Raw genomic sequence first — 14,949 nt, forward strand, 5'->3', positions numbered from 1 at the left:
ACAAGAGATTACTTGAAGGCCTAAACAGCCATTGCGCCGGAGTGTCAGATGCAATGGCTCTTCTAATTTTTCTACTACAAAAACAGGGATGCTATGGTACCAGTCATCACCAGTGTTCCTGCATCTTTGTATGGAGTGGGAGCAGAGGTCTCTGGTGGCATGCCTGGTTTGTCTGGTTGTCCCTACACAGAGGCAAGGACATGGCCTCTTCCCCCAGAATTTATATTTTAATGTGTATGCATGTGTTTGTGTACACAGTGGCTTAAGATTGATACTAGGATCTCCCTCCATTCTCTCCACCATATTCACTCAACAGGCTTTCTCACTTGAACCCAGAGCTCACCAATTAGCTGGTCTGGCTAGCTCCTTGCTTTGACGATCCCGTCTCCCACCTCCTTAGTACTGGGATTAGAGGCAGACTGCAATGCCTACTCTACATTCATTTAGGCGCTGTGGGCCTGAACTCTGGACCTCAAGCTTGTGAGGCAATCACTTTACCCACTGAACCATCTTCCCAGCTGCCAAAAGTTAGTTCAAGGAAAGGAGTATAACTGCTGCTACACTGTTTTAGTCTCAGATCTGGGCGTGGGTGGTCCCCATCTGTAATCTCAATACTCAGGAGGTGAAAGCAGGTGGCCATCCTAGGTCACATGGCAAGATCCTCTCAAAAAGTTTGTGGTTTAAACAGACAAATCAACGGGCAGTATCAGTGAACACCTTTAATCCCAGTACTTGGGAGGCAAAGGCAGGCAGACATCTGTGAGTTCAAAGCCAGCCTGGGCTAAAAAGCGAATTCCAGGACAGCTAGGACTGTTTCACAGAGAAACCCTGTCTCAAAAAAAAATTTTTACTGCCAATTTAGGAACATTCAAATTTCTTAGCAGGGCGTGGTAGAACATGCCTGTAATCTCAGAGTCGAGAACTCCAGAGCATGGAACTTCAAATTCAAGGCCTGGTCTACACAGGAAGTTCCAGTTTTCCCCCTGTGGTTGTCTTTGAACTACTCAGGTCCAAAACTCTTTTCAAAAAAATAAATTTTTTTTTTTTTTTTTTTTTTTTTTCGAGACAGGGTTTCTCTGTGTAGCTTTGCGCCTGTCCTGGGACTCACTTGGTAGCCCAGGCTGGCCTCGAACTCACAGAGATCCGCCTGGCTCTGCCTCCCGAGTGCTGGGATTAAAGGCGTGCGCCACCACCGCCCGGCATAAATTTGTTTTTATTTTATGTACATTGGTGTTTTGCCAGCATATGTATGTATGAAGGTGTCAGATCTTGGAGTTACAGAAGACAGTTGTGAGCTGCCACGTGGGTGCTGGGAATTGAACCTGGGTCCTCTGGAAAAGCAGTCAGTGCTCTTAACCGCTGAGCATCTCTCTAGGCCCCCAAGAAACCCATTTCTTTTTGTTTTTGTTTGTTGTTTCTTTTGGAGACAGGGTTTCTCTATGTAGTTTTGGTGCCTGTCCTGGATCCTGCTCTGTAGACCAGTATGGCCTCGAACTCACAGAGATCCACCTGGCTCTGCCTCCCGAGTGCTGGGATTAAAGGTGTGCGCCACCATCATTTCTTATTATAATACAGACAATTAACAATTTCTAGAAACTAGAGTTTTCAACTGTTGATGAGCACCAAGCAAAAGAATCGCCAATTTAGCATGGTTCCCCCCCCCCCCCCTTCTCACCTTTGAGACAAGGTTTAACTAGGTAACAGTCCAGGCTAGCCTTGAATTTGTGATCTTCCTGTCTCAGACTCCCAGGTTGAGATTATAGGTGTGTGTGCTACCCCTAGAATTTTATCAAAGATACTGTGACTTTCAGACAGTAATATACAGACCATATCCTTCTAGCCTTTTAAAAATTTGTAGAAAAATTTGTGTGTTCTGCCTGCCTGCATGCATTTGTGCATATGCATGCCTTTGCTGGCCAGAAAAGGGTGTTAGGTCTACTGGAACTGGAGTTACAGACAGTTGTAAGTCACTATGTGGCTGCTGGGAATTGAACCCAGGTCCTCTGCAAGAGTAACAAGTGCTCTAAACTGCTGAGCCAACTCTCCAGCCCCTTAAAACTTTTTTTAAAAAACCTTTAAATGTATGTATGTTTGTGCTGTGGCAAGTGTGTGGAGGGCAGAGACAACGTGCAGGAGTTTTCTCCTTCTGCCACATGGAACCTTAGGATCTCACTCAGTTGTCAGGGAAATGCCTTTACCTACTCAACCATCTTACCTGGGACACTCTTTGTGTACAGATCACCAAAAGTAATGTGAATGACATCGCACTTTGATGCCCACTGATTTTCAAGGATGGTCCTGTGCTTAACTGGTCCCAGGCCTTGCTGCCCAGTAAACAAATTCACTAGTGGGGGCTGGAGAGTTGGCTCAGGTGTTAAGAACACTTGTTACTCTTGCAGAGAGCCTGGGTTTGATTCCCAGGCACCAGGCGTGCACAGATTATACAGACATAGTACACATGCACACAAAATACCTACATGTACATAAAAACATCACTAAGTGGCCAAATCCTTCTGTGTCCCTTGTGAACTAAATAGAGGCACTTCTAGGGTGGACTTCACGTCCCCTCACACCCAACTGTGTACCCAGTACTAAGCATAAGGGCAGCACACTTGAGGCCAGGACAGCAGTGTGGACTGGAGCCCACCACAGTGCTAGTGTCCACCTTACCCTGCAGCTCCTTGCACCAATAATGCCTGCTTACATACCCGACAACACAGATCAGAACACAAACCCATTTCCGGTTTTTGACCTGAGTTTTGTCTATAACTTTCAAAAGCCATAATGTCCTCTGCCATATGGTCTGCATCTGTTTTGGAGGGACACAGATGTCTTTAAATGGCAGGGCTTAGGGCATTCCTACCTCAATTCCAAGATGTCTGTAGGGAATGGCTCAATCTGTCTCTAAGGAAAGGAGACTTTCAAGTTACTACTTTTCCTTCTGCAGGGAGCACTCAGAGCTGCCTTCTCCCCACAGGAAGAAAAGCAGTGCTAAGTCTGGCTGGGCTTTCACAGCCCCTGAAGGAGGGGGAAGAACAAAAGGCAGCTACCTGCACACTTTGAAAGAAGACTCCACACATTTTTATAATCAGAAACTTAGTTTATTTTGAATAAACCACTCAACTTTGAGCAGATGACATCGCCTCAACTTTTCTTTGAAGAAAACCAAGGATCTGGTCAGTTCATGGAAACACGTCTTTCTCTACCCTTTGCAGGGCCAACACCAAACCAAACCACACCCCTGCCTGACCTTTAAGATGTCCCTGATAATGTTTAGCAAAGGACGGCCACTGAGGGCACCAGAGGAAGGTCTCCACGGTGAAGTACCACCGGCTGTGGCTGCAGAGCTTCCCTCAGTGCCAACGGTCAAGGTCACAGCCTATGAGCAGGAGCCCAGCAGCTGTGCAGTTGAGAAAGCGCTCAAGGGGGTTTAAGCTGCAGAGCTGCAACTCTGGTCCTGTGTCATGGCAGTGCCACTGATGGAGAGGTCTGTATCAACACAGAATTCACATGCCACCCCTGGGCCCTGGGCAGGAATACTCCTTGTTTACAATTAGCCCCCACTGTTATTTTGGGTTCAATCACTATATACCAAAGTACTTCTCCCAGTCCACCCCACAGTCTCTCACTTGTTAGGACAACATGAAGAGACAAAATCCGAGGAGGTGAAATAACGTGCAGCTGGCCAAGTACCCCAAGAGTCACAGCTGTCACCATCTTGAAGAACAACTCAATTTTACAGCTTTACGTGGTACCTAGGTAATTGCTGACTGGAGGTGAAAATGTATGAATATCAAAGAATCTGCTTTATAATAGTCACAGATTTCTCTATAGGCTCTCCTAGGAGTTCAAGGAGGCCCTGTCAAGTATAGACAGCTCTGCCAGTCTCAGAGGGGAGGCACTGAACAAAGCCATGGAAACCCCAGAGATCACAGATCTAACTTTTCAAAGGCCCACAGGACCAGGTTCAAGACAGGAAGGACATCAGGCAAGCTGCCTGTTCCCTTGCACTTGACTGTGCAAGAACTGGTCCTTTCCTCTGGCCAGCCCCTTCTAGTAAAGGAACTGGGACCACAAACCAGGGATTCTCCTGGCCATAGACTCCCAGACCCTAGAGATGGGGTCCTCTGACAGCTGCAACTAGGCAAGGGGAACAAACCCCACCCCAGAGCAGCTTCTGGCCACACTCCAGGTTAACATAAAAATAACTTGTGCAAACCTAGCTCTTGAGCCACAAGGCCCATGCCCTTGAAGGGCCATGCTAAACTCTGACCCTGATGTTCACAAGAACTCAGTAACAGTGTCAGACATGGCCACGTGACCCTAGTCAGAATACACCACTTGAATACTGGATCAAAAGGAACAACCAAAGAAAAGGAAACTTGTTTAGGGAATGATTCCTTTCAAAGGTGGACTCTTCTCTTACGAGACAAAAGGAAGCGCCATGCTGAACCAGTCTCCCAGTCGGGAGATGCGAAAGCCCACCTCTGCTCTGACGTGGGTTCTGACATGGGTTCTGGCGTGGTGGCCCAACTCAGGTAAGCCTCACATTCAAGAATAAAAGCAAGCCCATAGAGAGACCTTGCTCTGCTCTGTGCCCTTGCTGCCCAGCTAAGGCAGGAGGTACAAGACTCCCTGGGCTCCATGCCTGGTATGAGGCCAACTCAGTCCCCACTGTGTGCCACCCATGCTCCTCCCGTGGGACTCCAGCCATGGTCAAACATAACGCTGGAAAGCAGAGTCCACCTCAGGGACCCTGGCAGTGCAGACATTCTGAGGCTCGGTGGGTGGGCAGCATCAAGTTACATTCTAAGTAAAATAGCTAGAGGGTAAACACTCCAATGCCAATTTATTTTCAAAAGGGCTGTGTTATCCTATGGTTTGCCTTTTTTTCTTTGTAATCGTACAACCTTTGAAAATTACATAAGTTGTAATGATCTAATACTATTAATAGCCATTCAGAAAAAAAAAAAAAAGTTCCCTCCCTCCCAACAACCATCCAGGGAGAATTTAAAAGTCCTTACTAGAGACCAGTTCACCATGGCCTCTACCCTGGTAGAAACAAAAAGCAAAAAGATGAGGAGAAAACAAATTGACTAAGAGGTGTGTTGCCAGTGTCTCTCAGGAGTGGGGCCCTGGCTGTTGCCTGGGGTCGTGAAAGGCAGAGCCTGCAGCATGCAGTACGGTAGCTGGGAGGCCTCACAGCTACATCTTCCTCACCCCGGCACATCCGCAGCCCTGCTTAGGTGTCGTGAAAATCCTTCAGCAGGGTTCTTCTCCGCTGCTCTGCTATGTGCATTTGGTTTTCCAAGTCCTGACAAAGGACATAAAACAGGTGTTCACAAGTCCCCATGCCAGGAGCAGAGAGGAGCCACAGCCACAGCCATTGTATTGGGCTCCAAGGAGTCTAAACAAAATGGACCTTCCACCCTCCGCTGCAGAAGCTTTAAGTGCCATCCCCAATACAACCACCTATTAATACGATACACTTCCCTTACCTGCAGGAGGGCAGAAGGCACTTACCCCTCTGTCATAGCTGTCTGCACGCTCAACTTTCCACGAAAGGTTTTCAATCTCAGCCTCCAGCTGAGCCTGCTGGTATTCAAACTGTATGGGCAGAGCAGGGGGTCAAAAGGAGAGGGGCTGTAGCCGGGCAGGGCCTGCAGATGGAGGGTACATGCAGCACCTCAGGCTCGACTGGCAACTGACAAGCCTGTCACTGTCCTCAGAGTGCCTACTACTCTATGCCCAGAGCGGAAAACAACATCCAAAGAGCTTCCAGAAGAGAGGACCAAACAGCAAAGCAACATTTGCCTTCTACCATTAACGGATGGCGGGAGACTTAAAGCCAAAGGAAAAGATGTTCCCAAAATATTGGGACACAGATGCTGCAAGAGTGAAGTTAAAAGGGACATTCTCAAGACACTGTATTCACTCAACATTTTACTTTTACCCAGCCATCTAGCCAATCAAAAGTCTGAAAATCAAGGCTAGGGATGTATCTCAGTTGGTGAAATATCTACCCAGGAGGTACAAAGCCCTGGGTTCAGTTCCCAGCACTGTATAAACTAGGTATTGTGGCTCATGCCTGCAATCCCAACAATAAGGAGTATCAGAAGTCCAAGGTCCTCCTTGGTTACCTAGCAAGTTTGAGGCTAGCCTGAGCTATATGAAACCCTAACCCTAAAATAACCAACCACCCAACCAGAGAGGCAGAGACAGGAAGAGTTCATGGTGCTTGGGAGATATATATATATATATATATATATATATATATATATATATATATATATATATATAGTTGTGTGTGTGTGTGTGTGTGTGTGTGTGTGTGTATTTTTGAGGCCCTACCTCAAAAAAAAAATCAAATTCTTTGACTTAGTAACTATACACCTGAGTAATAAAACGTTATACATAAAGATTTTCCTCAGCCTCATTTGTGCCGGTGAAATCGGAAACAATTGTCATCTCAAATGATGATACATTAAGGCAATATATATGAAACATTTATGTAGCCATTAAAAAAAATCAATTTGGTAAGTGGTGACAGCTATAATAATGATAAACTTGTAACAATAAAATACTGTATGCATGTATCTTTGTTCAAGCCAGGGTTTCTCTGTAATAACAAACAGCCTTGGCTGTCCTGGAACTCAGATCTGCCCGCCTCTGCTTCCTGAGTGCTGGGATTAAAATCTCATGTGCCACCACTGTACCTGACCGTATTTTTTTTAAAAGATTTATTTATTATGTATACAGTGTTCTGCCTGCATGTGCATATATGCCTGCACACTAGAAGAGGGCACCAGATCTCATTATAGATGGTTGTGAGTCACCATTATGTGGTTGCTGGGAATTGAACTCAGGACCTCTGGAAGAGCAGCCAGTGCTCTTAACTTCTGAGCCACCTTTCTAGCCCCGATTTTGTTTTTTGAAATAAGGTACTGCTATGAAGTCTAAGCTAGACCAAAACTCACAATCCTTCTGTGTCTGTATTGCTAGAATTATAGGTGTGTGCAATCATATCTGACACTGGGTTTTTCAGATGCTGGGATGGAATCCAGGATGTCACATGAGCTAGGCAGGTGCTCTTCCAAAGCCATACTCCTGTAACATTAATTTTAAAGGCTAGAAAATGCCAAATGTGATATTTTTTTCCCTGGTGGGATAATGAATAATATAAATGCTATGTTTTCCACATTTAAGTGATATATAAAGATTACTTCATCACTAGCAGAAACAACCATATCTAAGAGGAAGAACTGAAGGAATAAACAGCAAGTATAATGTAAGAATGTGCATGGTATGGCCACGGCCTATCCAAGTGGTCACAGACTTGGAGCCAATTGCATCAGAGGTCTAGTTTACAGATGCCCACAGCACAAATGGATTTTACAGTAAGACAGTTTGATTCTGTTCTCCCAGTGACCAGGTCAGGACCCTGTCCACTTGCGAAGTACTAGTAAAAAACGGGCCCCTCTACAGCTGCAGAAAAGAGTGGAAAGGCAGCTTACCAGCTTCTTCCTGGGACCAGACTCCATGTAGTATGCATATGGATAAGTGTATTGCAGGGTATATCGACACTGTAACAGAAAAGGGAAAAAGGACCTGTATCTTTCTGACCCACACCCCAGGTGGCTCTTATAATTCATATTCAACCATGCAAATGGTGACTCAAGACATGGATCTTAAAGCAACAGACCAAACTACAGAGATGATGGACTACAGGAAGACACAGGGTAAACTGAAACAATAATGGCTACAGAACCCACATGTTCAAACTGATTTATCACCACCAGTTGCCTCATGATTTTCCCATCTTTAGTTGAACATTAAAATATACTTATTTTTCTTTTAAATGATTGATTTATTATGTATATAATGTTCTGCCTACATGCCAGAAGAGGGCACAAGATCTCATTATAGATGGTTGTGAGACACCATGTGGTTGCTGGGAATTGAACTCAGGACCTTTGGAAAAACAGCCAGTGCTCTTTTTTTTTTTTTTTTTTTGAGATTCTTAAAAAAATTTCTAAATAATTTATTTTTATTTTATATACATTGGTGCTTTGCCTGCATGTCTGTATGAGGGTATCAGATCCCGTGGAACTGGAGATACAGACAGTAGTGAGCTGCCATGTGGGTGCTGGGAATTGAACCCAGGTCCTCTGGAATAGTAGCCAGTGCTCTTAACCACAGAGCCATCTCTCCAGCCCAAAATATACACATCTTAATACTTATCAATAATGTATTTTCCTTTCAGTTATCTAGAGATGGGACAAAGAAGAAAAGACTAATTTTCACTGTTGGCAGGGGGCAGTCAAACTGCTCAGAAATGCCTTGGATGGCTAGAAAAGGACTGGGATTTCATCACAGGGCAATGGGCACCCCCAGATGTGCATGCAGAACTATGCAGGGCACCAAATTACCCTCCTTTCAGAGGGGCTCCTCACCCTGATGTTTGCAGCAAACAGGGACAAGGCTGGACTAGTGATGAAGAGTAAGAGGGTAGATACCTTGGCCAACAGCTTAGCAGCATTCTGCAGGTACTGCCAGTCAATCCACGTTCCCAGATTGTTCATAACCCTCTCTTGAATCTTCTCATGAATCTGATGGTATGTGTGGGCCTCTAGCTGCAAACTTTTGTTGTGGTTTTCCCACTACAAAGCAGAGGAAGAAGGAAAACATACAGGAGTCCCAGAAAGGCGCAGAGATCAGAACAAACACCCTGGCTGGTAGGCCATGCCCACACCAGTCTATCTTATGGAAAAGACCGACTGAATCCATCACTCAACCAAGGTAATACCAGGTCCTTTCCCATCGGCTGCAGCTGTCCTGCACAACAACAAGCCACTCTCGACAAGAGGCAACACTCAGGCAGGTGAGGAGCTCGATTCACTGACTTCCACATGCACACAGCATCCCCACAATCTCATCCCAGCAGGTGAAGTAGAAGAAGCCTACTCTGGAGGGAGGGGCAGGTATATGATAAGACACCTACCCTCTCAAAGTAGAACAAGTACTTCTTGAGGGCCTCCCTGGCCTGGGCTTGCTGGCTCTGGTTGACAATGTCGGGATTCTCCTTGTACCGACTACACTCATAGTACTCACTGCCATGTGTCTTCCAATCTCCTAGACACATCCAGCAGAAGTCTGCACAGAACAGAGGGCGAGTCATTCACCTTCACAAGATACTCCTCTGAGGAGGAGACAGGAGCAGGATGAAGGGTTAACCCGAGCAGAAACTCCCAAGGGTGCCTCTTTGCAGAGGGAGGTGCAATTCTCAATCTTGTCACAACTGACTGTCCCCATAGCCTGTAAGGATAGCCAATGGCCGTGAGCACACATGCTGTGTGCCTTACTGCTGACGGTACAAAGTCACTGGTCAGCTTGGTCAATGCCACCGTGAGAAGCAAAAAATACCCACAGGAGCTCCCCCTGGTCATCAAGAACACACGCTGCCCATATAAATTACTGTCCTAATTACTTACAATTCCTATTTATCCTAAGATTTTATATACAAAACTGGAAACAAAAGCTTCTTCCCTTTTTGGTGTGTGTCTGTATCTATGTATATGTACACACACAGAGGACAGAGGTCAATTCTGAATGTTCTTCCTCAGTTGCTACTTATTATTTTATTTCATCCACCTTTTTTTTTTTTTTTTTTTTGAGACAAGGTCTAGAGTTCACCCAAATAGGTTAGACTAGCTGGCTAGTTTGGCTGGCCAGCAAGTCCCAGGAATTACCTGTCTCTCTCCAACATCGGGATTACAAGCATGTGCCACCACACCCAGCTGTTACTTGGGTCCTGAGGACTGAGGTCAGATTATCATATCTGTGTTGCAGGAGGACATCACTTACGGAGCTCTCTCCCGCCCTTCTCAAAGTGTGCATTAGTATGAAATCTCTAGCTACTCAATAGTTCATATGTGCAATTACAATTCTATTCTTAAAGTGAGGAAGGCAGGAAGGAAAAAATCTAAAGTATGCTAGGTGGGGCTGGAGAGATGGCTCAGCAGTTAAGAGCACTGACTGCTCTTCCACAGGACCCGGGGAAAATCCAGCACCCACAGGGCAGCTCACAACTGTCTGTAACTCCAAGATCTGATACCCTCACACAGACAGACATACATGCAGGTAAAACACCAATGTGCATAAAAAAAAAATTAATTAAATTCTGTGCTTAAAATAAAGTATGCTATGTATTCAAATAATAGTAACTGTCATCTAATGGAGAGAGGTTACCCACAATTTTGTTAGATGTCCAAGATCTAGTCTACGCTCTGTTCTGTTTCTGTCAGAACCTGGGAAACAGGATTTATTTACACTTCATCCTGGGCACTGATTTTCCAAAAGGAGTTGTTAGGACATTTTGGAGAAGGAAAAGTCAAACGCAGACAGCCACAGTTGGGTTACACTGTCCCTTCCTTAATCAGTTAGGATTGTTGCTTAGGGTTGCTCTAGTAAGTGACAGAATTATACAGCAAACTGGCTGTTGAGAGACAAGGAGACGAGGCTTCTCAGGCACTAGAAATGTGTGACAGAGTCTCTGCGCTTTTCTTCCTTTTCTTTCTGGTTTTCAAGACAGGGTTTCTCTGTGTAGCCCTGGCTGTCCTAGAACTCAGAGAGACCCGCAAGTCTCTGCCTCCCAGATGCTGGGATTGAAGGTGTGCTTTACTACACCAGGCCTTCTTCCTTTCATTTTTATGCACCAGGATAATTGCTATGAGACCCACATTGGCCTCAAACATCTGTGCTCAACCAATTCTCCTGCCCAGTTTCCCATGCAGCTGGGACGATAGGGGCACCCAACACACAACTGTTAAGAAAAAGAATTTTAGCCGGGTGTTGGTGGCACACGCCTTTAATCCCAGCACTCAGGAGGCAGAGCCAGGCGGATCTCTGAATTTGAGGCCAGCCTGGGCTACCAAGTGAGTTCCAGGAAAGGCGCAAAGCTACACAGAGAAACTCTGTCTCAAAAACCAAAAAAAAAAGAAAGAAAAAGAAAAAGAATTTTACTCGGTACCCTGCAGAGAGCAACAGGCACAGCAGGAAGCCTGACTGACCACCATCCTTCTTTAAACAATAAACATGCACAATGCCCTGCTCTCAGCGCAGGGGAGACTCCTCCCTCCAACATGTGCACAGAGAAAGGGAATGTGCCAGAACCTATTAGTGGTAAATCCTCAAAGAAACCTTTGATTTATCTTCAGAGTCGCCGTCCTAGAACTGTCTATAACCTTATCACAGACACCCTGGGTTACAGAAGGCTTGTGGGAACAGCACCAGCATGGGCCCTAACAAATAGAAATTTACTGTGTGTGGTGGTGCTCACCTTTAATCACAGCACTTGGGAGGCAGAGGCAGAGAGAGCTGAGTTTGAGGTCAGCCTGGTCACATAGTTAAAATTCCAGGCCAGCTAAGGCTACATAGTAAGACTGGTCCCAAAATAACCAAACAACCAAGACCCCCCCACCCCAAAAGAATCGGTCAGAGTCTCCTGGTCAGAATTGAAGAAATTGTGTGGGAGACTATCTGAACATATTTTCTATTTGCAGGAACTTCATCTGGCAGGAAGGAAAGGGAAACTAGCAATTTGTAGCTGGGTAAACTGGTCTCGATGGATGGAGACCTAACCAACAGTCCTTCTGGAAACTGCTCTGGAAGAACTGGTTTTGGAGCACCATGGCAAAGCCATGGACAGTGCTTTCTAAAAGACACCTCTTACAGTATCTCAGATAATCCTCTTGATATGTATGTTTTGGCAAAAAGAATAAAGACACACTAAAACCTTGAATGTGTTGGCGCATGCCTGTAATCTAACCACCTGGGAGACAGGCACCGGAGGACAGCTGCAAGCATGAGGCCAGCTAGGACTGCATAGCAAGACATTGTCCACAAAAGAAAGATAAGGAAAAAAGAAGTATTGGATGACCGAGGAGCATGAGGGTCATACCAAACTTGACTTTTAACTCCACACCAGCAAGATGGCAGTGGAATTAAAAAAGAATGTTCCTCCCTGCAAAAAACTGAAAGTTGTTCTTATGCAAGTTAGAGTGAGGGTAAGTGAGGGAGGCCCCCCTTTGCTTTGCTGTTTCATTTTAAACCCACTAATAAGTAATGGAGACCAGGCTGGGACTCACCGTGCTTACACTTGGAGCATTGCTGTCAGAGAGAAGAGAAGAGAACACATTAAGGAAGAACACTCTGACCAAGAGCTCCATGTCACACATGCAATGCCATATGCTTCTGCTCACCATGTGATTGCAGCCTCCGTTCTTCTCAATACAGATGTTGCACTTGGGACACTGAGGAGACAGAAGGGTGCCATTAGGCTCACACATCACCAGCCCAGCTCTAAGAAAAACTATACAAAACTCCAGGCACCCGTGCCCAATAGCAAGCACTTCTGGGGAGGAGCATCTCCCTTAAATGCGGTAGGTCACTGAGGCTGGAACAGCAATTTAAGGAAATGAGGTCAGCACGTTTGGTCGGCTCTGAAATAGATAATCTGAGTACCAGCTGAGCCCACTAAGTCTTCCATCATCTGTCCTTGCTATAACACTACTCAGCTGAGCCCACTAAGTCTTCCATCATCTGTCCTTGCTATAACACTACTCAGATTTAAGTCTTCCATCATCTGTCCTTGCTATAACACTACTCAGATCTAAGTCTTCCATCATCTGTCCTTGCTATAACACTACTCAGACTCAGCCCAGGCTGAGACTGCAGAAAGCCTGCTTGTTGGGAGAATGGACACCCTAGACGAAGTCCTGGTGAGCTTGCTCGGACCCTGGCTTCTAGGAGAGGGTGCAGCAACCATCTCAGAACTCCTCTCACTTGAAAAAGGCCAGCAACCCAAGGACTAGTCTGACATGGAGCTTCCCATCAAGGTGAAGCAGTCTATGGATAGTTCTGAGTAATTCAGGGAGTGATTGCACAGGGAACAATGTATCCTTCTCCCAGGGGAAGACTTAATGAATACTGAGAATATCTGGGCTTGTAGTACAGTCTTGCTATTTATGAGCTAGGTAAATTAACCACTCCACTCCCAGGGCTATCAAAGCTTGGTACATATTCAATAAAAATTAGAGTTTTTTCCTAATTAGTTCTCCTTTGAGTCAAACTTTTCTAAGTATTTTGGAATTTCCTTAAAATAAATGCATCTGGGACTGGAGATGACTCAGCAGTTAACAGCACTTGTTGCTCTTGCAGAGGACCTGGGTTCAATTTCTAGTACCACATGGTGGCTCAAAACCATCCTAATTCCGGTTCCAGAGTATCCAACCAGCATGCATGTGGTGCACATACAAGTATTCAAGCAGAACATTCATACACATAAAGTAAAAAAATTATTTTATTATTAGTTTTTATTTTGAGACAGGATCTCAGTTCCAGGACAGAACTGTGATATGGATCAGGCTGGCCTCAATCTTATAGAGATCCATCTGCCTCTGTCTCAGTGGAAGGATTAAAGGTGTAGGCAACTATGTCCAGCATTAAAAAAATTTAAAAAAAAAAAATCCAAGGATAAAAATTGATAAAACTATGGCTGAAAATAAAAAAAAGGATGGCTGAGTGTCCAAAGTCTCTGCTCTCAGATGGCCAATCATCAGGGCAGAGCCCTGGGTAGCATCACTTAGGGAAGTTCCATTACAGGTAACACACACAGTCCTTACATCTTTAGTGTGAGCACTAATGTAGTTAGCCGTTTCCGAGTCATCTGCACACTTGGTGAGCCATTTCCGGATTGTAGCGCAGTCTGTGGGGGCGTGATACATCTGTCGACACTTGAAACTTAAAATTAAAAAAGAAACACATTCAAATAGTCATCAAGTCAGGGTTTCATGTTTTAAACTAGCCTCTTGTTTGAGCTAACAGATCCTAAATTAAAGCTCTAGGCAAAAATCACTTTCTAAGGTCTTAGGGACTTTATTCACCCAGAATTATAATGAAACACATTATAAATGTTTTTTCAACTTGAGCCTGAGACATGCTCAGTAGGCCCACATGAAGTTTCTCCTTAAACATCTTGGACTGTATTAACCCTTCCTGAAAGGAGTCAAATGGAGCCCAGCTTCCTCACCTTTCTTTTAGGCGCTAGAGACTAAACTCAAGGCCTTGGACTTTATACTATGAAGCTACATTCCCTGCCCTGAGGCCAGGTTTGTGTGTTGTTTTTGTTTTTTTTTTTCCTGGCAATAGGGCCCCATTTATCTCAGGCTGGCCTCCAAAGATTACCTTAAACTCACAATCTTTCTGCTTCTACTTCCTGAGTACTAGCATTACAGGCATGAGCCAAACATGCCTGGTTTATGGGGTGCAGGAGCTCAAATCCAAGGCTTTGTGTGCAACACAAACTCTACCAACTGAGCTACATCTTTAGCCTGCAGATTTTTGGAAGGCAAGTACTCAGAAGGTACTCTGCAGAATACCTTCATTCAGGTTTAATAGAACTGAAAGTTTTGGGAGTTTCTCTACACCTTCTGGCTAGATGTGTATAAGGATGCACAAATGCCAGAACTTGTAAAATCTGACAAGAATTGAAGCTTAAAACAAAACAAAAACAGAGCTAGGAGTGGTGTTCCCAACCTCCTTTTGTCTAAGTCAAGAGTAAGGTCCACAGGCGGAGAACAGACACGAGCCTCGGGAAAAACTACTCATGTGAGACAAAGGGCGCAGAGCAACTGTGAGGTTCTCAACTCTTGGGGGACAGAGTCCCTCATTGTCCTGAAAGGCAGAAACCCGTCTGTCGTGGTTTCTCTGAAGCTAGACCATCAATCTTCTAGGGCAGTGCAATCAGGACAGATCTGGATTTAAATTGTGGCTCTGCTGTTTACTAGTAGGTTTATTTACCTTGTACCTTGATTTCCCTACCTAGGATGGTGACAGAGGCAATCTCACAGTTGTGATATGTAGGGAAAACGGCTGGCCAATGCTCACCAC

At 45.1% G+C, this 14,949-nt stretch overlaps 1 protein-coding gene across 6 annotated transcripts in view; it reads right to left on the bottom strand.

Moving 5' to 3' along the window:
* Positions 1-4,830: 4,830 nt before the first annotated feature.
* Positions 4,831-14,949, bottom strand: part of Arih2 (ariadne RBR E3 ubiquitin protein ligase 2) — a 51,469-nt gene continuing 41,350 nt past the window's right edge. For 4 of the 6 annotated variants that reach the window (XM_052721262.1, XM_052721255.1, XM_052721269.1 and 1 more), the window contains 8 exons: positions 13,683-13,800; positions 12,261-12,311; positions 12,147-12,168; positions 9,002-9,153; positions 8,517-8,660; positions 7,515-7,583; positions 5,524-5,660; positions 4,831-5,314 (listed from right to left, as the gene is read on the bottom strand). In XM_052721262.1, coding sequence (XP_052577222.1) covers positions 5,290-5,314; positions 5,524-5,660; positions 7,515-7,583; positions 8,517-8,660; positions 9,002-9,153; positions 12,147-12,168; positions 12,261-12,311; positions 13,683-13,800 — 718 coding nt within the window. In that variant the 3' untranslated portion in view covers positions 4,831-5,289. The remainder of the gene's footprint in view (positions 5,315-5,523; positions 5,661-7,514; positions 7,584-8,516; positions 8,661-9,001; positions 9,154-12,146; positions 12,169-12,260; positions 12,312-13,682; positions 13,801-14,949) is intronic. The other 2 variants (XM_052721275.1, XM_052721292.1) reach the window with 1 other exon arrangement.

This window comes from Peromyscus californicus, unplaced genomic scaffold (assembly GCF_007827085.1).
Source record: "Peromyscus californicus insignis strain IS unplaced genomic scaffold, ASM782708v3 Scaffold_11__1_contigs__length_118956290, whole genome shotgun sequence".
Lineage (NCBI taxonomy): Eukaryota > Metazoa > Chordata > Mammalia > Rodentia > Cricetidae > Peromyscus > Peromyscus californicus.